This window comes from Juglans regia, chromosome 15, assembly GCF_001411555.2.
Source record: "Juglans regia cultivar Chandler chromosome 15, Walnut 2.0, whole genome shotgun sequence".
NCBI classification, from domain to species: Eukaryota; Viridiplantae; Streptophyta; class Magnoliopsida; order Fagales; family Juglandaceae; genus Juglans; species Juglans regia.
This window is the reverse complement of record NC_049915.1, coordinates 1,588,431-1,611,161: the sequence shown is the minus strand read 5'-3', so window position 1 is coordinate 1,611,161 and position 22,731 is coordinate 1,588,431. Positions and strand designations below refer to the sequence as shown.

Genomic DNA, 22,731 nt, shown 5'->3' with positions numbered 1-22,731 from the left:
AAAAATAAATACTTGTGACAAATTATTTGCAAAGAGATCAATGATTATATGTAATTAAAATAAACTCATTTTGACAAAAAATAATAATTTTAATAGTAAAATAATTTGTTATAAATAAGTAATTTTCTTATTGTGTGGATTGATCTCAAACTTATAAATTAATAGTAAAAATTTTCTGTAAATTAATTAATGTTAATTCTTATAATTAGAGCAATGGAGTGGAGCTCAAGCCTCGCGCGCATGAATTTTCATCGCGAATGCAATTAATTGCTTGTTGGATCAAAGAATTATATGCATAGTCAAAACAGTAGTAGGCAAAAGAGTAGAAGAAAAGTATAGCAATGGAAAGATCAGCTTGTCTGTACACTTGTAGAAAACAGACCAATTTGATCGATCATGCATATATGGAAATTACTTGGTAATTACTTGTTTGATATTCAGATTCATCATGATCTTAATCTTCATATAGCTGGAATACAAAGAAGCTAGCGTTCCGTACTCATTGAATATTTACCTTAACTTATCGAGTTAAAGAACAAATTAAGGGCCCCTTTAGATATTAATATCTTAGAATACATGTGAATAGTAGCGAAGTAATTTGTGAATAATGATAAAAGGTTTGTTTGGGAACACAACTATTCTAAAATATTAGTTTTAGATTACTTTACTACTATTCACAAACTATTTACTATTATTCTCGTTATTATTTACAAATCATCTGAGATACTATCTAAACGGAGCTAATCGAAATAGTTCGTGAGTAGTAATGAAATAATAGTGAATAATAGTAAAATAGTATGAGAATATCTGAGAATAGTTGTGATCCTAATTATCTTTGATGATACTCTGGTGATGTTTTGATGGTGAGTTGAAATGATATGAGACGAGTTGAGATGAAAGTTGAAAATTGAATAAAATATTATTAGACTATTATTTTTTAATATTATTATTATTTTAGGATTTGAAAAAATTGAATTATTTATTATATTTTATATAGGAACTTGAGAAAATTGTAATGATAAGATGAGATTAGATGAGATGAGATTAAACATTTTCACTAATCAAACGGGAACACATAATTTTTGGTTATTAATACATATATACTACTATTGTCATCGGTTTATTTTAATTAATTAATTAATGTCCCAATTTTTTGGTAAACAATACTATGAGTAGTCGCATAATTTTAAAGTGCCGTTTGGATAATGAGTTGAGAAGAGATGAGTTAAAATAAAAATTAAATAAAATATTGTTAGAATATTATCTTTTAATATTATTATTATTATTGAATTTGAAAAAATTAAATTTTTTATTATATTTTATGTAAAAATTTAAAAAATTTATAATAATGAAATGAGATTAAATAAAATAAGATGAAATAATTTTATTATACAAACAGAGCTTAGAGAGATAACCTAGCTGTCACTATACCGTACGTGCATCACGCAATAATTGATATATTGTCTAAATCACTATTTTTGCACGAAACAAGAAGTACAACTAATATGAACTTTTACTGTAAAAAAAGATTTTTTTAATCGTGAATTGTGTAAATATTTTATAATTATTTAAAATAAAATAAAATAAAATATAAAATTTATAGAAAAAATTAATTTTTTAATAATAGATATTATTCTTTTATAAAATAATTATACAATATTTACTACCTCATTATATATAGAATTACTTTTGTTACATAAACATAAATATTTCACTTGAGTCCAAAACTTTGACGATTTTAATATAGATCTTACAATACAAAATTGAGTCCAAAATTTCCAAAAAAGGGACAAAACTACTCGCCTAAATTATTGGCAATTAATGTGGAAAAGAATGTAGTCTCTCTCTCTCTCTCTCTCTCTCACACACACACACAGGGACTGTTTTGGAGCTAGCTAGCTTTGCAAAGCAGCGCTCGAGATTATCTTAATTTCTTGATCAGCTTTTCTTCGAGTGACGTTCGATCAAAGACTCTAGGGATGTGATGTAGGCCTTGAAATTTCAAAATCAGGTGGACCTAAAATCCTAGCCTTATTCACAATCAGCCTTGTAATTGGTTTATCTCCGTATATAATTTCCATCTCTCACCATGATATATATCAATATATTCATAATCACGGCCTGTGAATTGCAAAGATGCCAAAACTTAAACAAATTAAAGAGACCACAAAAGTCATAAATGGGTTTTCAAGGAGCTGAGAGAGAGAGAGAGAGCTTTGGAGCGAGCGATCGAAAGTGCAAACCGAAAAAGTTTTACAGAGAGAAGCTTCATAACCATCCATCTTGATCAGTCTTATCAATAACCCTTTCATCAGATTAGTAGGTTCCCTTCCAATTCCCTGCATATCCCTTATTACATGCATCAAGATTTAAATTCCCAAGTACCTCAATCTCAGCATCTGTGGCCCAGCTTGGAAGTATCTCCAAGGAAAAATGCAAAAGGTACACACATTAATCAGAGCCTCATGAAAGCAAATAAATTAAGGAAAATGTTAAGACAAAGAAATAAGGCAAATCTTAATTAGAGAGAGAGAGAGAGAGAGAGAGAGAGAGAGAGAGAGAGAGAGAGAGAGAGAGAGAGAGAGAGAGAGATCAGGGAGAGAGGATTTGATATTGTAGTCGTCTTGTAGAGTTCATATAGGGATGTTAGATATGGGAGCTCATGAGATGGGAGAGGCTGACGATCTCATGAATGAAGTCTCTGACCATTTGAACCATTTGAAGCAGTTCTTCTTCTGATATGCTACATATATAATATTCCTTCTGTTTCTGATCCCAAGGAGGTAATATAACAAGCTTTTGTTGCTGTTCTCCTCTCTCTCTCTCTCTCTCTCTCTCTCTCTCTCTCACATATATATATATATATATATATATATATATATATAAGCTATTTGGTACGTACCCATGGCGGACGAAATGGTTGTGATCATGTTATTGTCATGAAAACAAACAAAAAGTAGGTCCAGTACTAGAGGGTCGACGCATGCTCAATCTTTATATATATCATGTTTATTATATTCTCTTAGTACTTCGGGATCCTTGATGATGTACACTGTACGTACAATGGGATAATTAATATAACATATTAACATATATATACACATGTCACCACTCCAAACATTTATAATAATGATCATCAAGATCACATATCGATCGGGAGCTTTCGACTGCAAATAACAGTTCCGCACATGACTTTTCCATAATTTTGTTTCGGACTATGGTTCTCAATTTGAGAATCATATTGCATGCAGGTTTTTCTCCTGGGAAGAACTTTCTCAACCCGTTTGTTTGGCAGCTGAGTAAATCGATCGAGCTGGAAGGTAATCGGAAAGCAAAAGGTATTGATATTCATGATTTAATTATCAGCTTACATGAGCTATAGTATATATCTCTCCTGATCTTGTCGATTTTGACTTGTCCAAAACCATACAAAAGCTGAATCAGAAAAAGACCTAAAATAAAAAAACTGAGGTCTTCCCCTACGAAATAAAAAACTCCAAACTCACAAAAAAGAAAGACAAAAAACCTCCATTTTTGTTAGGCTTCAAAAGCACCTGCATCATCCAGTACTTCTTTTCATGCATACCCAAACCCTAATTATGGGTGGCTCAGACGGAGACTTTCTTGCAGTTCTTAGAAAGCCATTTGGACTGCATGTAGCTGGTTTTTCTCCAGGGAGGAATGTAGAGGCCGCTCTCTCTTAGTGATCGTTTCATTGCTGAGCATATCAGAGAGACTATCTTCTCGAGCTTCTCTTCAGTCCCAACAAAGATGGAAGGGATGATGTTTGCGAGCTCCATGTAACTTGGTGTAGGCCTTGCCAATACAAACTGAGACCTAAAATCCATATCCACAATAAGCCTTGTTGGATTCTGATCATTTCCACCTCTCACCATGACATCAATATATTCATATTTTCCTGTGTATTGCAGAACTGAGTCAAAGAGATCAAGTCAGTCAGTTATGGGTCTTCAAGAATAGGGGAGAGAGAGAGAGAGAGAGAGAGAGAGAGAGAGAGAGAGAGACCTTCGGATGGATCTATGAAGCGACTTCTGGAACGACCAAAAGTGGAAACCCAAGAAGTAGTGCAGAGAGAAGATTGATAGCCTTCCATCTGCAGTTTCTTCACCATCCATTTCTTCCGATCGTTAGGTCCACATGCGATTCCCATATTCCTCTCATGCATAGAGATTTTCTCAAGGACCTCAATCTCGGTCTCTGTGGGTGTACTAATTATCTCCTACGCAAAAGGTAACAAGGCAAATCACAAATCAGACCCACAAAACAGATAATTAATAAACGATGCAAATTTTCCAGCATATAGAAATTAAATCACAGAGAGAGAGAGAGAGAGAGAGAGAGAGAGAGAGATTTGAAGTTGTAGAAGAGATAAAGGTACCTGTAAGAGGTCGCTGGTCATAAGGAATTGCAGATATGGGGGCTGATCATTTTGAGAGAGAACAGTACTAAAAGATGGGGCTGAGATGGGAGAGAACTCTGACTCGCTGAACTCTCCGACCATTGGAAAAACTTCTTCTGCACTTCTACTCATATTCCTCCTAATTTCTGCACAGTGAAGAAAACGTTAAGGACAGAGGCTTATAATTCTTAAAATGTATGTAATAAGTAAGAGGTTCGGTATTTTGTGGTGTTGCGTTGGGGGTAACTGGCCTGGTCATCGAGGAATTCCCTGGAAACTTTCAAGACTTTACTATGATTCGCCCCTTTTAATTTAATCATCTTATCCACCGAAAAATTAAAAAAAAATTGCGTTTCAACATTCTTATTAATTTTGACTTTGATTTAAGGCCAATGTATATAGATTTTATATAATATAATAATTAATATTGATGGATCGTTTAGTCTTAATTTAGGTACGGTATTTTCAAAATGCTTTACTATTATTTTATTATTATTTTTTACATATTTTTTACTACTACTATTTAATAATATCATATAATTAATTTTTCACTATTATTTACAGAATACTTAAAAATATCTCACTACTCAAGCACAACCTTAATATTACTTCAAATCTTGATCATATACATTACAATAACAAATATTATAAGATATTCACCTATTTCTTTTAAACAAGATTAGATTTTAAAATTTGGATAATTTAAGAGAATCTTAATTAAAGATCGAGCGAAATTCGCTTGTTTTGGTGGTCATGTTTTTGGTAATTAAGAGTTCATAACTAATGATATACTCACAATTTTTTTTTTTTTTTTTTTTTTATAATTTATTTTACAATCAAGTAGTTCAATTGTGTCATTAAATTAAAATTAATTTAATTTAACATAATTATCGTTCTTTTTTTAAAAAATATCATTTAATTTAGATAGAATAATTGTAAAATATATAGCATGCAGTACGTTTATCATTTTCAAATAACATATATCTAAAACTTAGACTATAAACTTAATTAAACTGTCTAAGTACCATTCATTGTAACCGTGAATGACATTTCCTAATAATAATTAATATTAAAAATCATGATCGTAGTGTTAGTAATGACACTGATTATAAGGGGTGATAATGATTTAACATAATAACTATTATATATAGATATAGTGTTAAGAGTAATGTTAGTTACAATCTTAAGGTGTGTAAGTTCTATACAATCTTTGAAGTAAACTCGAGTTTATTGTTAAAAAAATAATTTTTCATATGAGTCTCATATTTATTCATTTTTTTTAAAAAGATGTGTTATACCTGCACATCCTAAGACTATAAATATTATTTCTTATATCATTGATTTTTTAAACGCCTTTTTACTTTGGTAGAGTGAAGGACCAAATTTATATATTCTAAAAATAAAATATAAAAATTTTATATGCATACATTTTTGCATATTCTTTATATATTCTATTAAGTGATTGATTGCATAATTTTTTTTTAGTATAAAATAATTATTTTAATTAATTATATCAATAAAATATATAAAAATGACTGTACATAACAAAACTCTATACCAACAAAATTAAACTGATTGAATATTATAATATTTATTATAACATCTAGGCCCTAACATGGGCCTTAAAACTATTCTTCCTCACAAAAGCCCACATTGGGCTGGTAGGTAAGGTTAGGCCTTTTACTTGTAGTTGGGACTGGCTGGTAAATTCCAGGCTTGACATGGACATCTTCCGTCCGCTACTCCACAACTGACGTGGAACCCAGATCTCGTTCCAAGTCTCTGCCACGTAAACCTGCTGCCGTGGAAAAAAAAGTTAAAGCACAGATATTCGGATTACCAAAAGCCCGAAGGTTTCGGATCAAAGGACATCTCAGCAAATGGCCTTCGGGACCCGTGTTATTATTTAATCTCACGGTTGAGCTTTGGCTGTGAGGCAAATATGTTTGCTGTCACCGTGGTAGTAGCCTTATTCCTTGTAGAACCGCAGAACAAAAAGTTTCGTGCGCAGTGATCCCAACTGCCGAAGCAAACTTCAGTTTACTTTCCCTTCTTTCTAATTCAATTTTCCAGGAAAATAATATCCTGACCTTTCGATATTCTCCAGAGGAAATTTCTCAAGCAGAGGTTCGCGCCTATCCCTATTTTGACTTTCGATCATACTTTTTCTTTGAAAAACATAATATGTGTAGGTTTTCTTTTGGTTTGTTTCCGATTAGCGGTAATAGGGTTATCGTCGCTCTATTATCGATATTCTAGGGTTTTGGGTTTTCTTTTATTTTTGTCCATGTGGTGGATTTCGACCTGTTATGGAGAATGTGGTTTTGTTTGAATAGAGGGATGGACTTAGGTTCATTGAGAATTATAGGTTTGTTTCTAGGGAAGAACTTTCCTTGCCCGCTTGTTTGGTAGCAGAGAAAAAAGAGGAAAAAAAAAATTAAATTTGAAGTTCTTAATATGATGATTTATTGCGTTGTATTTTTCAGAGATAAGAAGAAAAAAAGGAGGAAATAATTGAAGTCGAAAAAGCTACCTAAACCGATTGTGCAGCTTGAACATACTCCTAAAGTTGAAACTCTACGATCATGAAGTCCAGTACGTCACCTGCACGTTGCGTTTATAGGATCATCAAGTAGAATTTATTATATAGTTCTACTCAATGGGATGGAGAGGGGTTTTCTATTCGCTGTTTTTTCTTCTCAAACTGGTTGAGTCCTATGGTGGATCGGGGAAAATGTGGTTGCTTAACTTGGGTGCCGAGTCAACAATATTCTCCAGCTGGCCAATCTTCAGCGCAAGTGTATTTGTAGCTGTTGCTGTTGTGCTCTCCATGTATTTGATATTTGAGCATTTAGCTGCTTATAACCAACCAGAGGTTCCTTTATTTATTTATATTTGTATTATTCTTTTGGTGTATTCACATAATCCCTGTACTATACTGCTATTCTCAATTGCTTCTATCTGTATAATCAACCTTGTATCATCTTTTTGGCTTGGCTAATTCCACGTAGATTATTACTATTGATTTCTTTTGACATGTACATCCAAAGTTGATGATAGCTGTAATGGTTGTAAATCTCAGGAGCAGAAGTTTCTAATTGGTCTCATTCTGATGGTTCCTGTCTATGCACTAGAATCGGTATGACTGATGCTACTTTTTTTTTTTTAATGTTTATTTCCCCTTAATTTTGTTTTGCCTTTTGACCCAATGGTCTGCTGGTTTTTCTTAAATTTCCTAGTAGGTTTTGTTTAACTTTCTATGGATTATCAATGTTGTAATTCCTGTTATTGGATGATGGTTTTTTTAAATCAAGAAGTTAAGATGATTTTTAGTGCTTGTTATTGGATGATGCTTGTACTTCAGTATGATAAAAGTGGTTTTCTGATTACAGTTGGTTCTTCAGCAAAGGCAAGCAGTTCTGACAAACCTAAAATATTCAAATCTGCTTGTCAACCTTTTCCCAGAAAAAGTTCAGCTAATAGAACATATAGCCAGCTCTTGTATGTTTAGAACTAATTTCACGGTGTGGAAGTGTTTGTGCTTCTGTTTTTGTCACTGTTAACTTTCTCATGAATGTTGCATTTATGTTGTTCACGTTGTTTTTTTTTTTTTTGCTTTGGCTCAAGTGGTGATGGGTGGGGTGAAGTTGAGATCAGTCTTTGGTTGAAAAGAAAGTGAAATATCTGGAGTCTTATGGAGCTTTTATGTTAACTTTCTTTGGGAGACATCCGATTACCTTCTTGTATCTCTTTTTGCATAAGAGCTTAAACACATATTATAAAATCAATTCTAATGAACAATATACGCTACTGCATTTGAGAAATATAGCAATAGATTCTTGATAGGTTACAGAGTTTGACAACCTTTACTGTTCACATGCTCTAAAAGCCTATTACCCATCTAAATTTTGGGCGTTGGCTTGCCTGCATTACATGAGGAATTCAGCTTGTCTCACTGTGTAGTTTTAGTATTTCATTTGTTGACTAATTGTCTGGGTGCAGATTTTGTCGCTTTTGAATTCGGACGCTGCATTCAACTGTGAAGTAATTCGGGACTGCTATGAGGCTTTTGCATTGTATTGCTTTGAGAGATACCTGATAGCCTGCTTAGGTATGTTGATTGTGCATCTGTGCATATGTAGATATATTTATTTTAGCGGTTACAATCATCATCTCTTTAATCTGTTATATTGGATGATACAGTCAGTTTTTATTGGAGTTGAGTTTTGTTTTTGTATCTCTTTTCTTCCTTTTAATGGTCGTTGCAAGCTGGCTTGCATGCTTTGATGTGACATAAGTAATTGATAGGTTGGATAATTGAAATTATGAAGTTCCTGATATCAATGTAATATTATTGACCTTAGAATTTTGATATTATTTTCATTTATTTGACAAAAAAATTGCTGCTTGTAGGTGGTGAAGAAAGGACAATTGAGTTCATGGAAAGTCAGAGGCTACTAGATTCCAGCACACCTCTTTTGAAAGATGCTTATACTTATGGAGTTGTAGAACATCCTTTTCCGCTAAATTTTGTCCTAAGAGATTGGTATCTTGGTCCTGACTTCTATAATGCTGTGAAAATTGGCATCGTTCAATATGTATGTGTGCACCTTTTAATTGAAGATTATTGCATTGCTTTTTTTTTTTTTTTTTTTAGCATTTCACAGTTCCTGTTTGCTACTTACCTAAATATTATTTCCAGATGATCCTGAAGATGATCTGTGCACTGCTAGCAATGATTCTAGAAGCTTTTGGGGTTTATGGGGAAGGGAAGTTTGAGTGGAATTACGGGTAATACATTCTCACCAAATCTCAGAAGGTTTTAATCAGCTTGTGAATTTATAATGACAGACATGCACATACGGATGCTCACTCACAGAGGCTCATAATTGCTCACATCTATAAATGCACTTTCCAGACTTCCTCCCTCCATAAACAAACATGTTCACACGACTGTTTATAAGTGCACAATTGAGAAATATATGTGCATGCTTGTGTTTACCAAAGGTCAAGCTGAGAATACATTTTGCTTGGCATTTTGTTAAGTTTCTCTACTATTGTTGCAATTATCTCAGTGTCTCTCATTTGTTTGCAGCTATCCATACTTGGCAGTTGTTCTTAATTTCAGTCAGACATGGGCTCTATATTGCCTTGTACAGTTCTATACCGTTATTAAGGATAAATTGGAACCAATTAAACCCCTGGCTAAGTTTTTGACTTTTAAATCTATTGTATTCCTGACATGGTGGCAAGGCATTGTCGTTGCATTTCTTTTCTCCATGGGATTTTTTAAAGGATCTTTGGCTCAGGAGCTGCAAACACGTATTCAGGACTATATCATCTGTATAGAGGTATGAATCGGAAGTACACATGTATGATTACTTTTCATTTCCTGACAAACAAGTTACTTTCAAACTTCTTTTGACTTTAGAATAGTTTTTTAGATGATATTTAATTTTGAGGTTTTTTACCAAGTTTTCCTTTCAATATTGAACTCTTTTGATGTTTTGATAATATGGGTAGAAAAGGTTTTGTGGTCATTAGTGCGAGTAAATTATAGTTTGAAAGTGGTGTGCAAACTACCTTTTCCAGATTTTGTGATTTATTTTTAGCTTATTTAGTGCTTTAGGTTTAATTTTTTCACTTATTTTGTTTCTTTTTGATAATAGACCACTGATAAAGATTATTTATTGTTATATTTTGTTTAGTTGGTCGCGGTTTGTTACATGTTCGGATTGTGACATTCTTATTTTCTTCTAAAATACTTTTTTTTTATCGGAAAAGTAAGAAAATCTTACTTTTAAAATACTGTGGAATAAAAAAACTTGATGCTATACCGCTTGCATCCTACAGCATTGAACAGGCCTTGAGTGTGCCTTTTTGGCTTCTAAATGCTGAAACACCATACCGGTTTTGTTAACCAATCTGTGTTTGTGAAGTAATTTATGAAGCGCAATGTTTTTTGTTGTTAAGAGTATTTGATAGTTAGTCATATCAAGATAAAACCTTTATTTAATTTCACGGATGATCAAGAGTCTACACTTGCACGGCTGCTAATTTTAAGCTTGCCAAATAGATGGGTGTTGCTGCTGTGGTGCACTTGCATGTCTTCCCAGCAGTACCTTACAAACGAGGAGAACGATGTGTTCGTAATGTAGCTGTGATGGCAGACTATGCCTCATTAGGAGCACCTCCTGATCCAGAGGAGGTTCGTGATTGTGAAAGATCAACTAGAATGCGCCTGGCTCGGCATGATGATCGAGAAAAACGTTTGAATTTCCCCCAAAGTGTCCGTGATGTAGTCCTTGGAAGTGGTGAAATTGTGAGATACCAACCCTTTTCATTTTAGTTCTTGAATTTCCTTAGCCTTATTTTTTCTCCTTTGCTGACGAATTTGCTCTTTCAGATTGTTGATGACATGAAGTACACCGTATCGCATGTTGTAGAACCAGTCGAAAGGGGAATTGCAAAAATAAATGAAACCTTCCAACAGATATCCGAAAATGTGAAACGCCACGAGGAACAGAGGAGGAGCATCAAGGATGATAGTTATCTCATCCCGTTGAATTCATGGACGAGGGAATTTTCTGAAGTTGACGATAATCTTGTCGAAGGCAGTGTCAGTGACAGTGGTCTATTCATTGGGAGAAGACAGCATCACCTATTGAAAGCCTCGGCATCTCGAACTAAAACTGGCAGATAATGTTCACAGCTATATTTATATCTTGTAAATACGCACAACTGAAATTCATATTGCACCACTCGGTGCGGCATGATTTTTCGTTGCCGTTGCTGAAGAGTTGGTGGCTGTGGGGGGTAAGGCATCAAGGGGGTCCTAAGAGAATTGTTAATTGGGAAAGGGTCGATTGAGAGACCAAAAAAATGATGGCCAATTGGCCAATAGTCCATCACACCTATGTTACTGTTATATCCGAACTCTTAACAATGAAATGAATCGCCCTGGGAGAAAATGCTTGATTTAGGTTCAAAAATTCTGTTTGAAAGTTGGTACAAAGCACACGGTTTTGATGCAACAAACATCATATTAGGTTAAAGAATTTTATATTCAAAATTTGAAGTTTTTATTTTATTTTAAATCTCTTGTTATTAACGGCGTGGAGGTGTTCATTTCAGATTGTAAACAAAGTATTCTTCTATATTATGATAAAAATCCAACCTATAATCCAAAAGAGAAGAGAGAGGATGCACACTAAAAATTAAAACATACCTAGAAGAATGAACAAGAAACTCACATCTAAGCAATTGATAAATCCAAAAAAAAAATGGAGAACAAAACCCCAACAAACAAAAAAATGAAATAAAAAAATCCATAAGAAATGGGAGAAAAAAATCAAACCATATTTCAAATTCACATCCCATAGAGTGAAAAGAAATAGAATCAACAAAAATCATACCCACACAGCACCTACCCAAAAATGAAGAATGTGCGATGGCTGCGTGAGGTGGAGTCGTGTGTGATGCAATTAAGAAGGACAAAAAGGGGAAACAAACAAAACAGAAGGGATAAAAATGAAAATATGTGAGCCGATAGGAAAAAACAAAAAGAAGATGAATCGCGGTGGTTGAGAACCCCACATGTTTCCTTTAAACTGCGCATCGGCGCAACACGCCGCTCCGATTGGCTCCCAATCCAGTTGACCTCAAGATCGGCGGGTGAGGCTTCTCCCGGTGGTGCTCGTGTCAGACGATGGTCACCGGAGAAGCTCGAAACGACTTTCCCCTTTATTTGGCCGAAAACTTAAAAAAATAAAAAAACCAAACGAAACAACCAGAGACGAAGGGCAGGCGAGGAGAGGGTGAAGAGGAAGAGGAAGAAGAAGCCGAAGCTCCCCTTCTCTAGTTGGATTCAGACGAGCGAGTTTCTAGAGAGAGGAAATTTTCGACTTTTAAAATTGAAAGAGAAGTTGTCATACAGAAAGTTAACAGAAAACAATTAAAATTATTGTAACTCCGTTAAGACAAGAATTTTCGCCGTTTGATAGTCTCTTATATTATAGAGATAGATATAACGAAAAAAAGAGAGAAACCATAATGACATAGAATTCTTCTATCTACCATCCTTACAACACATACTTATTAAGAAAAAAATAAAAAATAAAAAACAAAAATATTGTAGATATGATAATATAATTTTTCAATGAAATATAGATGAGAATAAGAGGGTTAAAATGTCCTCACACTTTTTAAAAAGGGGGTTAGGGTTTTATTCTTGGTGTCCGTCTCCTTCTCTACCTCTCTCTCTCTCTATATATATTTATAGCTTTTCGATAAAACCCTACGCCGATACCAATCTTTTTCTTCCAGTATCGCTCTCTCTCAAGCTAGCTATCTAATATATGTTCATAGTTTTGGAAATGTTAGGGTTTTTGGGGCAATGAATTTCCATGAAGGATTATAATTTCCGGCGAGGGACGGTGATGAGTACCTGAGAAAGTCATGCACCACTCTGACGATTTTTACATCGATCTGTGCTGATAAATTTTCTCATACCCATAACATTCTCTGAGTTCCTTTCCTTGCATATATAGTTTTCTCTTTTCTGCAATCATTTATTGTTTAAATCTCTTTGCTTTATTGTTTAGAATTTTCTGTATGATTTTACAAAATTCATGATGAAAGAAAAAAAGAAAAGAAAAGAGGAATCACATGATGGTGTCTTCTGCTTAATCAGATAGAAGACCTAAGCCATGATGCGGACCTATACTCTTTGTGAGGATGATCTTTGGTTTCTGATGGTTCCCTTCTGTGAAATTAACCTATTTCTGCATAATTGTTTCATTTTGAGTCCAAGCTCTTTCTTTCTCATACTTAGCTTGAAAAATGGGCTTAACAAAATTGGATCTTATAGCCTAGCTTGTTTTTACAATTCATTTCAACTCAACTTATCTAATCATTATAATTTTTTTAAATTTTTATATAAAATAAAATAAATAATTCAAATTATTTTAAATTTCAAAATAAAAATAATATTAAAAAAATAAAAATACTTTAGTTATAAAGGAATTACATAAAAGTAAATCTAAAAATTGATGTGAATTTATATAGTTCATCAAATTATAAATTTATGAATTTACATTTATGTAATCTCTTTTATATATAGCAGCTTTCTTAAAAAATTATATTTTAATAATATTTTATTTAATTTTTAATTTTAATCTCAATTTTTTTCATTTCATTTACGAAAATAAACGTGACTTAAATGAAAACATTGCTATCAATTGGTCGATAATTATGCGATAAATGAATTTTCCGAACACTCGATTAATCAAAGGATTGTGATAATGTTGTTGGATTGCTGTTATGAGTCATGACCTCCCTCCTCAATAATGATGGATTTGAGTCGTAGAGACGTTGCATGTTGTACTATAATATGGAGCAACTTGCCAACTTGTTTGAATACAGAATTGTTGAAAAGACGTGACTCACCACTCAAAACAAAAAGGCTAAGCAATTTCTCGAAGGTCTGCTTTGGTGTATAACTAAATTATTTTATTTTATTTTATATAATTATTATAATTTTTTTAAACTTTTATATAAAATATAATAAATAATTTAATTTTTTTAAATTTTAAAATAAAAATAATATTTTATTTAACTTTCAATTTTAACGTTTTATATTTTTATATCTTTGAATTATCTTCTTAGGATGATGTTGTGAGAAGTAGAACACTAATTACACGAGAGCACAGCAATTGAACAGCAATTACGTGAGAGTATTGACGTTGGATTTATCAAATGAGTTGAATCTTCAAAATTTAATAAATTTATGTTTAAATTCATTACATTAAATTCATCAAATATTAAAACTTAAAACTTTGAACTACGGTACATTCCAATTACGTGGAGAAGTAGAATAGCAATTGAACAACTATATATTGCGTAAAGCAGCCATCTTCTATTTAACTTCATCTGCAAATTCTAACCACGAAAATGTCCACAAGTACTGACAAATCTTCCTTTTATGACCAAAGAAATTCTGAAAAAAAAAAATTTCATGTTTTCCATGCACGAAGTTCCACCTAACATTATCCTATTTTTATATATAATACTTAAAAAGATAAATTCTATATCATACATGATTTTTTTCTCTTACTAATTAAATATATGATATATAAATAATGAACGGAAGAAATCAATTAATTTTAAAAAAATAAAACCAAAAAATCTAGATAGCATGTGCACTTCCCGCCCAACACAAAGTCTCCCGAATAAGAAATGCTTAACACACAAGTTTCAAATATACAATTATTTTGTAAACTAGTTAATTCCACCATAAAAAAAATATAAAAATTATTGTGAGACTCATATTTTTTTTTTGGTCCTGTTTGGTTGTAAACTTCAATTGAGATTAATCCAGTTCAGTCTAATTTTAAGTTGAGTCTAATATTTAAATACACAACTCTCAAATTGCTAAATTTATTTTAACTCAAAATCTCTTTACACGTAAGATTCATAATATTTTTCAACTCAACACATCTTTATAGGTGTGATCCACAACCTTTTTCAATTTTTCAAAAATAGTACTAAACTCATCTTAACATTCAAACACATCTAAATTTATTTTAGATGGGCCTCAAATAACTCACTCCACATATTTAACTCACTATCATTTATAAAGAACTCAACTCAGCTCAACTCAAAATCTAAACGTAATCTAAATAGCAAAGGGTGGCCTTATTTTTTTATTTTTTATTTTTTTATCTTTTTCGGTGAACGTTTTATTTTTTACAACTCTGGCTTTGAATGCTATATGTATAAAATCAATATGTGATTTTCAAAATTCCAAATTTTATTGTTGAGAAGTCCCATAATATATTTTCGATTTATGTTATTATGAAATAAATATTATATACAATTAATTAAACTTATAAAATAAAATGATAGATATAATAAAATTACTACATTTATTTAAATTTAAATATTTAATTAGATTATTCATTTTTGTTTAAAATTAGTAGTAATGTATTTTTCCTAACTTATATATTTTGTTTACTTAATTCATGTCCATTTATTTTAGCACGCTATATAAATAGTACTTCTTGGTCACTCTTCACTCAAATTCTTTTGTCAGACTTATCATTGCTAGCATAGAAATAGATAGGGGTGGGCAAAAATTCTGAAATTTCAACTCCAATCGAATTCCGACAAGGCTTCAAGTCCACTAGTCAAAGTCGGAGTTCGGAGCCCACAATCACATAATCAAAACAACGTCGTTCCACTTCAAGAGGAATGATGTCGTTTCACTTAGAACGAGGGTCCAGAACACAGGATCCCTTACTGGAGTAACTAAATGTCGTTTCATGAATAAGGGGTCCAAAACGTAGGACCCCCTTCTTCCCCCCTTACTTTCGCACAACACCCCCTTCTCCCTCCTCTCCACACTGCGCTTCACCTCCCCTGCTGTTTGCCGTCATCTAAGGTCGCCCCGAGCCACCTTCCAGAGTTCATCACAAATTGTTAGTTACTCAGCACTCACTCATTCACTCAGTTTTTTTTTTTCTTTTATATAATTTTAGGGTTTCAAAATCATTTAATTGTCACATTGTAGTTTGAAATTTGTGAAATGTGTATGATTTGTTGTTCATTTCAATTATTTGTTGTTTGCATTTTAATGATTTCGATTTTTACGCTATTAAATTTAAGAATTGAGAGATTTAGATTTTGAAAAAATCAGATTTTTTTGTTCCAGACAACGTTCACTTGAGTGTCGCTCGAGCGAACATCACACATATTGTTCGCTCATGAGCCTACACTAGAGTGTGGCTCGAGCAGACGTTTAGTTTTTTGTGTTTGATTTATTTTTAAAATCACAATCACGACTAGGCACCTATGTTTTTACTTTTCAATGTGTTTCCAATTTATAGATAATTTTCATAACATGTTAAATGACATTGGCATCACTGACAGGTACTTCGGGCCGTAGACCCCCATCTAGAACAGCTACTTCCTGTGCAAGTAGTCGAGTCCGAATAGATCTAGAAGATGTTGATATGGTTAATGAGGAGGAGTTGATGAATATTGAGGCGATCCACCAGCACCATCTAGTAAAAAAAGGTCGTGGACATGTGAACATTTTACCAAAGTTCTTGGTGATCGTAAGAATCCGCAGACTTGATGCTACTACTGTGGGAAACTATGTGATTTTCATTCGAAGAAGCAATGCATGTCAGTGTTAATAGCAAATCTTACAGGCTGCTAATGGTATAAGATACACAAAGGGTTGGTGGCAACTGATTAGACGAAACTGAGTTACGAGACTTTTATGGCCATTGATGGCACGCAGATTATGAAGCTATCAATTATTTAATACAGTAAGAAGATGTTGAAGGATGTTCTTACAGAGATGATCATCACTGATGAGATGCTTTTTTACCACGATTGACAAGGCAGGCTTCCGCAAATTTGTGCACACTTTAGAGCCACGACTTCCCATACCTTCACGGTATACTGTGATGTGTGATTGTTTGAAGAGACATGCCAAGGAGAAGGCAGTGATGAAGGAAATGCTTGTCGCCACTGCCAGAGAGTGTCATTTACGGTTTATACATGAACCTCCATACAAAATGTGTTACATGTGTATCATAGCCCACTTTATTGACAGTGAGTGGACGTTGCACAAGCGGGTGTATCGAATTCAAAGAAATTGTTAATTACAAGGGTTCATCTATTGACAAGGAGATGGATGACTGTATAAAGGATTGTGGGATCAGAAAAGTGCTTTGTATCACGGTTGATAACGTCAGTGCCAATGACATTGCCATTGATTGGTTCAAACTGAATACGACGGTAAATCAGGATATCATTCATGAGAACTAGCTTATCCATGTTTGATGTTGTGTTAATATTATCAATCTCATAGTTTCTGAGGGGTTCAAGGAAGTTGATGATTTCATTACTAAAATCTGAAACCTTATGAGATATGTGAGAGCTTCCCCCTAACGTTTCTTCTAGTTTAAGGCCATAGTTGAACAGCTCGAGATCCCGTCTGTTAGTATGTTGCAACTAGACTTTCCGACTTGATGAAACTCTATATACAAGATGTTGGATGTAGCATAGAAGTGCCAAACAACGTTCGAGCAGATGAAGGTCTAGGATGGGGGGCTAGAGTCAGTTGGGGAGAGAAGGGGGCTTGATGCGTCGAACACAGTTGATTGGGCCATTGTCAGGTATTTTGTTCAAATTTTAAAGTTATTTTATGACATAAATATGTGGATATCTATAACCAAATATTCTACTACGAACATGTAGTTCGAGAAGCTCTCGGGATTTTATAATCACTTACAACAAAGTTGTGCTGACAGTGTGGGTTTGTTGGATGCAATGGTTATGATGATGAAATACAAATATAATAATTATTAGGGAGATGTTAAGAAGATAAATAAATTATTATTTGTTACTGTGATTCTTGACCCTCGATATAAATTGGCGATTGTAGAAGATTGGATTAAGGACGTCCTCGTGATGAGGATGCTGATTAGTTTATTAGATTACTTAAATGTGATATTGATGATTTATATAGTCATTACAACAACAATGATTAGTTTTCAACAGAAGGAAGTAGCTCTTCACGCCTGACCGGCTCGACATCTTCCTGGGATGACACACATATACAAAGTTCAAATTTTTTACAACTACGACTGTTCATCAAAATTGTGCATCGAGGAATATTATGCAGTGTAAGTCTGAGCTTGAGTGTTACTTTATGGAAGATGTCGAGGCACCTAGTGAAACATTCCAGATATTAATTTGGTGGAAGGTGAATTTTGGCAAGTTTCCAGTCCTTTCCTGAAGAGCCAGGGATGTACTAGTCATTCTTATCACTACGGTTACCTTTGAGTCGGCATTTAGCACCAAGGTCGTATCTTGGATGCTTATCGGAGTTCATTGTCTCCGACTACTATCGAGGCCCTCATTTGCACACATAACTGGTTAAATTCAACGTCTGTTGGAGTAGGTACCGTTGATGCCGAGAGTTATAGGTTTGAATTAGATAACTTTATGATTTTAAATAGTTACTTACATAATTTTAATGTTTTCATTATTTAATTTATAATTTATATAATTTTGTAGATCTAGCTGTGAACCCCAGACTAATTATGAATGACTGAGATGGACGCATCGTGGGATGACCCCTTTATTGGTGAGAAACTCGATACCATGATTACCATCATGCAAAACTCGTCATAGTTAGAGGTGGATGTGAGTTCATAATGTATCATATTTTATGTCAAATATCACTTGGCTGATGGTTTAGAAGTCTATAGTTTAATGACTAAAGAAAATATAGTGCATCTGATAATAAAACTTTATGTAGAAAAATTGAAAATCACTATCGAGTTATCGACTCAAATGCATGGACTGTCAGGACTGATACGGAGACATTATTTATATTTTGGTGTTGTAAATTTAAATTTATTTTGAATTTGTAGTTTTAAATTTAAATTTATCGTTTGCACACATTAAATCACTTATTTTTGTATTGTACATGATTTAGTCATTGTATTTAAATTTTATTTTTTTAACTTATTTTTTTTTATAGTATTTTAGATTTTTTAAATTAATTTGTTTTTCTTTAGTAATATTTAATAATATATATATTTTTTATATTAATCAACTTTGATCGGAGTTGAACTCCACTCCGGGAGCCCACCCCTAAAAATAGAGGTGAATAAGTGACCAGAATATCAAATTGCTAAGTTAGAATTTTAAAAATAAAATTTCTGACGTACTGACAATCTTTTAAAGATCTACTTACCATATAATACCTCAAGATATTTAATAATATGGACTATTTTTTAATTAATAAATTTAGTTATATTTAGGTACTAGTGATATAGATTTTCAATTTTTAATGACCAAAATGTACTACAAGTTGTCCATAATAATAAAATCCATATTGCATCTCATTGTGTATTGTGATGTAGAATATATATCTCAGTTTTGATTGACCTCTGAAGTCTGAAGAGAGAGAAATGTATGAAACGGTCAAAATTTATTGATGAGTATTTACTATTTAATGCTATCTAAACAATTCACTTGAAATCTAAATATAATAAGATCAATTTTATATATCTATTTTACTTCCACCTCCTTGGTCTTTAAAGATGTGTTTGAATGTTAAACTGAATTGAATTAAGATAATAAAATATTGTTAAAATATTATTTTTTAATATTATTATTATTATTTTGAGATTTAAAAAAATTGAATTGTTTATTATATTTTATATTATAATTTGAAAAAATTATAATGATGAGTTGAAGTTAACTTTCCATCCAAATCTGTGATGCATTGTAAGACTATTCTTTGATTGGCAGGTAATGAAGAACCTCTATATAAAGATCCTTTACGAGCCAATGGAAATTCAACTTAAACAAGCTATCTGTTTTAGCAAGAAGATGGCGTCTCAAAGTGTTGATAAAGACATATATCGTAATTACTTGAACGCAGAAGAAGTGAAGAACATCGAATGGAGGTATGCAGCCCCTCCAAACTATGATGTTGTCAACAAGCTCTTTGAAGAAGGCAGAACTAAGGTTTCCCACCCTTCCTCTCCTTTTGTGTGTGTGTGTGTGTGTTTGTTTTTTATATCATTATATCAGCCTGATCTGTAAACATTCTTTTATGGAAGATATGGCCTCCTGGGTCACTTGAGGAAAATGTGCAGAACCTTGTAAAGACATGGGAAATGGAGATTTTCCATAAGACCAACCTGGATGACTTCAAAACCCTTGATCCCAAGAAGTACACTTTCAGCTTAAATGGTATTCATTACATAACCCCCAGCAAATTTAAGTACTAGATTTCAAAGCTCTTCCAAGGTAACGTTTTTAGCATGTTTATAGTGATTAAAATTTTCGTTTTATTCGAATTTGAGGATTCCAGGCAGGAAGGCCTTAACTTTGCAAGAAGTAGGCAAGCTGGGAGGATATAATCCACTGCTGCAGACCTCTCTACCTGAGAAATTTAGGGGCTATAATCCAGATAAGGAAACAGCAGATTCTTCTCACCGGTCTTTTACGACAACATTCCCTCGAGGGTTTGCTTTGGAGATTTTCCAAGTGTATAGTGGGCCACCGGTGATTGTGTTCAAGTTCAGGCATTGGGGTTACATGGAGGGTCCTTTCAAAGGCCATGCCCCAACTGGAGAAATTGTTCAATTCTATGGAATGGCCATTTTTGAGGTCACTCTTCAACAACATCTTTCTTTCTTTCTTTTCTGGCTTTGTTGTTCTCTATATATACATGGCTTAATCATTCCTGTTTTCTCGACGAAACAGTTGGATGAGCAGGAGAAGATCGTGAAGGTGGAGTTCTTTTACGACCCTGGTGAATTGCTGGGAGGTCTTCTGAAAAGTGAGAGCTTGGATGGTTCTGCTGAGGAGCCGAGTACAAGCTGCCCTGTGCTAAGGAACACAGGCTAGAATTAAAAATTCCCAAACCAAACAAGCTTTTCTTGCATTTTTCATACTTGATACTCAAATAACGTAAGCTGCAGTTATAGGCAGCTCTGGTTTTCAAGTGATAGTGCACAGGGTTGGTTATTCAGCCCAGGTTGTTTAGGAGTTGTTTATTTGTTTCCCTTTTTACTCTCTCTTTTAGGAGTCTTCCAGGAGTTTGATTGGTTTGGAGTCCGTTCTATATAAACCTATTGATTTCAATAAAATGCAGTAAATAAATCCTGGTTGTTGAGGCAGAGGTTGCTGTAATATCTCCAGAGCAAACTAATTTCATATCTGTACTATGATGTCTGCATCTTATTTCTGAAGATGTATTTGTTGCTTGCTAATCTACACGAATTATTGTGCCGGCAACCTTAAATTTTCTGAGAAATCAGCCGAGACCATGGAATGTTCCTGCACATGGCCCCATAATTGTAATGTCCTATGCTTGCCAAGAACTGCAGCAGACAAAATAATGCAGAGTTGGTTTATGAAAGGATAAACTTCTCATTTCATCATCTCTTTTTTGCCAAAACTGAATCCCATTCATAACTTTGGGAACTCGATGCTTAAATTAAGGATGAAAAAGACAATCTTTACATTTAACACTCGGAATTTTGAAAAAAAATATGGTGGTTCCAATTTTCAGGAGCCTCTAGCTCTAATAAGTTTCAGACATGCTGATATATGGCACAGAAAACAGAACAAATTATAGTAGTGATTCTGTGATGAGAGCTGGAGGTCCATACTCACGGTAAGCTCGAAGGCTTTAAAAAATGCACGCTTTTTTCCTTGAGAAAAATGGTACTTTTTACAATGATGCAGTTCAACCGTGTAGCATGACGAGGTCAATGTCAAAATTTTCAGCAGGCCGTACATGCACAATCAGTAATATTGTATGAATGTTGAGCTGAGTTGAGATGAATTGAATTATTTATTAATAATAATGAGTTGAATTAATAGAGTGAATTTTGTGATGTTCACTAAAGATGAGTTTAGATGTTAAGATAAATTTATATATATTTATAGAAAATTGAAAAAGATTGCGAATTTTACGTGTAAAGAGATTTTGAATTGAGATGAATTTAATGATTTGAGATTAAGGTGTTTAGATATTAGACTCAACTTAAAATTAGATTGAAAAAATGATTGTTAGTTTAGTATAAGTTACAAACGTGCGATCAGCAATATCATCACCACACCTGATCAAGACTCAAAAGGACAGCTCATCGAAGAATAAATCAGACGTGACAAACCAGAATCATCCAGAATAATTTCTGTTTCATATGTGTTATATTTCTATTGTATTGATGAAATCTGTTATAAAGAATATTCCCTATTTATACATCTTTTGATGTATAAATATCATCCCTGTACAGAATACAAAATTAATGAGAATCATGCAATTCCTTTTCAATACTACTCTGCTGTGCTTATTCCTTTACGGGCCATAGTAAACATGAATCACGTGAAATTTTCAGAGTCTTGACTTTGATTTTGTTGTCGTCTTCCTTATTACTTCTGTGTAGGATGACAAACCCATTTTCATCTTCTCAACCACGGGAATGTTTCATGTGGATCATGTGGAGAGACTAGTTGCTCGTAGTTATGAAAATGGCTTGGCAAATGCTTGTTTCCAAATCCAATTGACGAGTCATCGGTATTTTTTTTTTAAATTAGTAAACATTCAGAGAACCATATTCTGCGTTTCAATGAGCAAAGCCAATATTTTTTTAATTACGTAATGAAATAATTAGCTTTGACTTTCGAGTGTGTCGAAGCCAAAACCAAAAAAAGATAAGAAAAATAAATGACAAGAAGAAGAAGAAGAAGCAGCATACTCTGGTAGG

The 22,731-nt window shown here is 33.3% G+C and overlaps 3 protein-coding genes and 1 non-coding gene across 4 annotated transcripts; 3 read left to right on the top strand and 1 right to left on the bottom strand.

The window, feature by feature from the left end:
* Positions 1–3,138: 3,138 nt before the first annotated feature.
* Positions 3,139–4,647, bottom strand: LOC109012160. The gene is made up of 3 exons (XM_035685857.1): positions 4,400–4,647; positions 4,027–4,240; positions 3,139–3,934 (listed from the first exon to the last, which is right to left on the bottom strand). The coding sequence occupies exons 1-3, from the start codon at positions 4,550–4,552 to the stop codon at positions 3,609–3,611; spliced, it is 693 nt and encodes a 230-aa protein (XP_035541750.1). The 5' UTR covers positions 4,553–4,647; the 3' UTR covers positions 3,139–3,608.
* Positions 4,648–6,429: 1,782 nt separating this feature from the next.
* On the top strand, positions 6,430–11,348 carry LOC109012159 (protein LAZ1 homolog 1). The gene is made up of 9 exons (XM_018993672.2): positions 6,430–6,547; positions 6,907–7,295; positions 7,503–7,559; positions 8,423–8,531; positions 8,834–9,018; positions 9,123–9,211; positions 9,516–9,771; positions 10,497–10,742; positions 10,827–11,348. Exons 2-9 carry the CDS (start codon positions 7,080–7,082, stop codon positions 11,121–11,123), a joined length of 1,455 nt encoding a protein of 484 aa, XP_018849217.1. The 5' UTR covers positions 6,430–6,547; positions 6,907–7,079; the 3' UTR covers positions 11,124–11,348.
* A 1,502-nt stretch (positions 11,349–12,850) lies between these two features.
* On the top strand, positions 12,851–12,951 carry LOC118344761. The gene has a single exon (XR_004798513.1). It is a non-coding gene; the product is annotated as a small nucleolar RNA Z221/R21b (small nucleolar RNA).
* A 6,848-nt stretch (positions 12,952–19,799) lies between these two features.
* LOC109012161 (pathogen-related protein-like) lies at positions 19,800–21,137 on the top strand. Its single transcript, XM_018993674.2, has 4 exons — positions 19,800–19,975; positions 20,071–20,203; positions 20,325–20,623; positions 20,720–21,137. The coding sequence occupies exons 1-4, from the start codon at positions 19,838–19,840 to the stop codon at positions 20,861–20,863; spliced, it is 714 nt and encodes a 237-aa protein (XP_018849219.2). The 5' UTR covers positions 19,800–19,837; the 3' UTR covers positions 20,864–21,137.
* Positions 21,138–22,731: the final 1,594 nt, after the last annotated feature.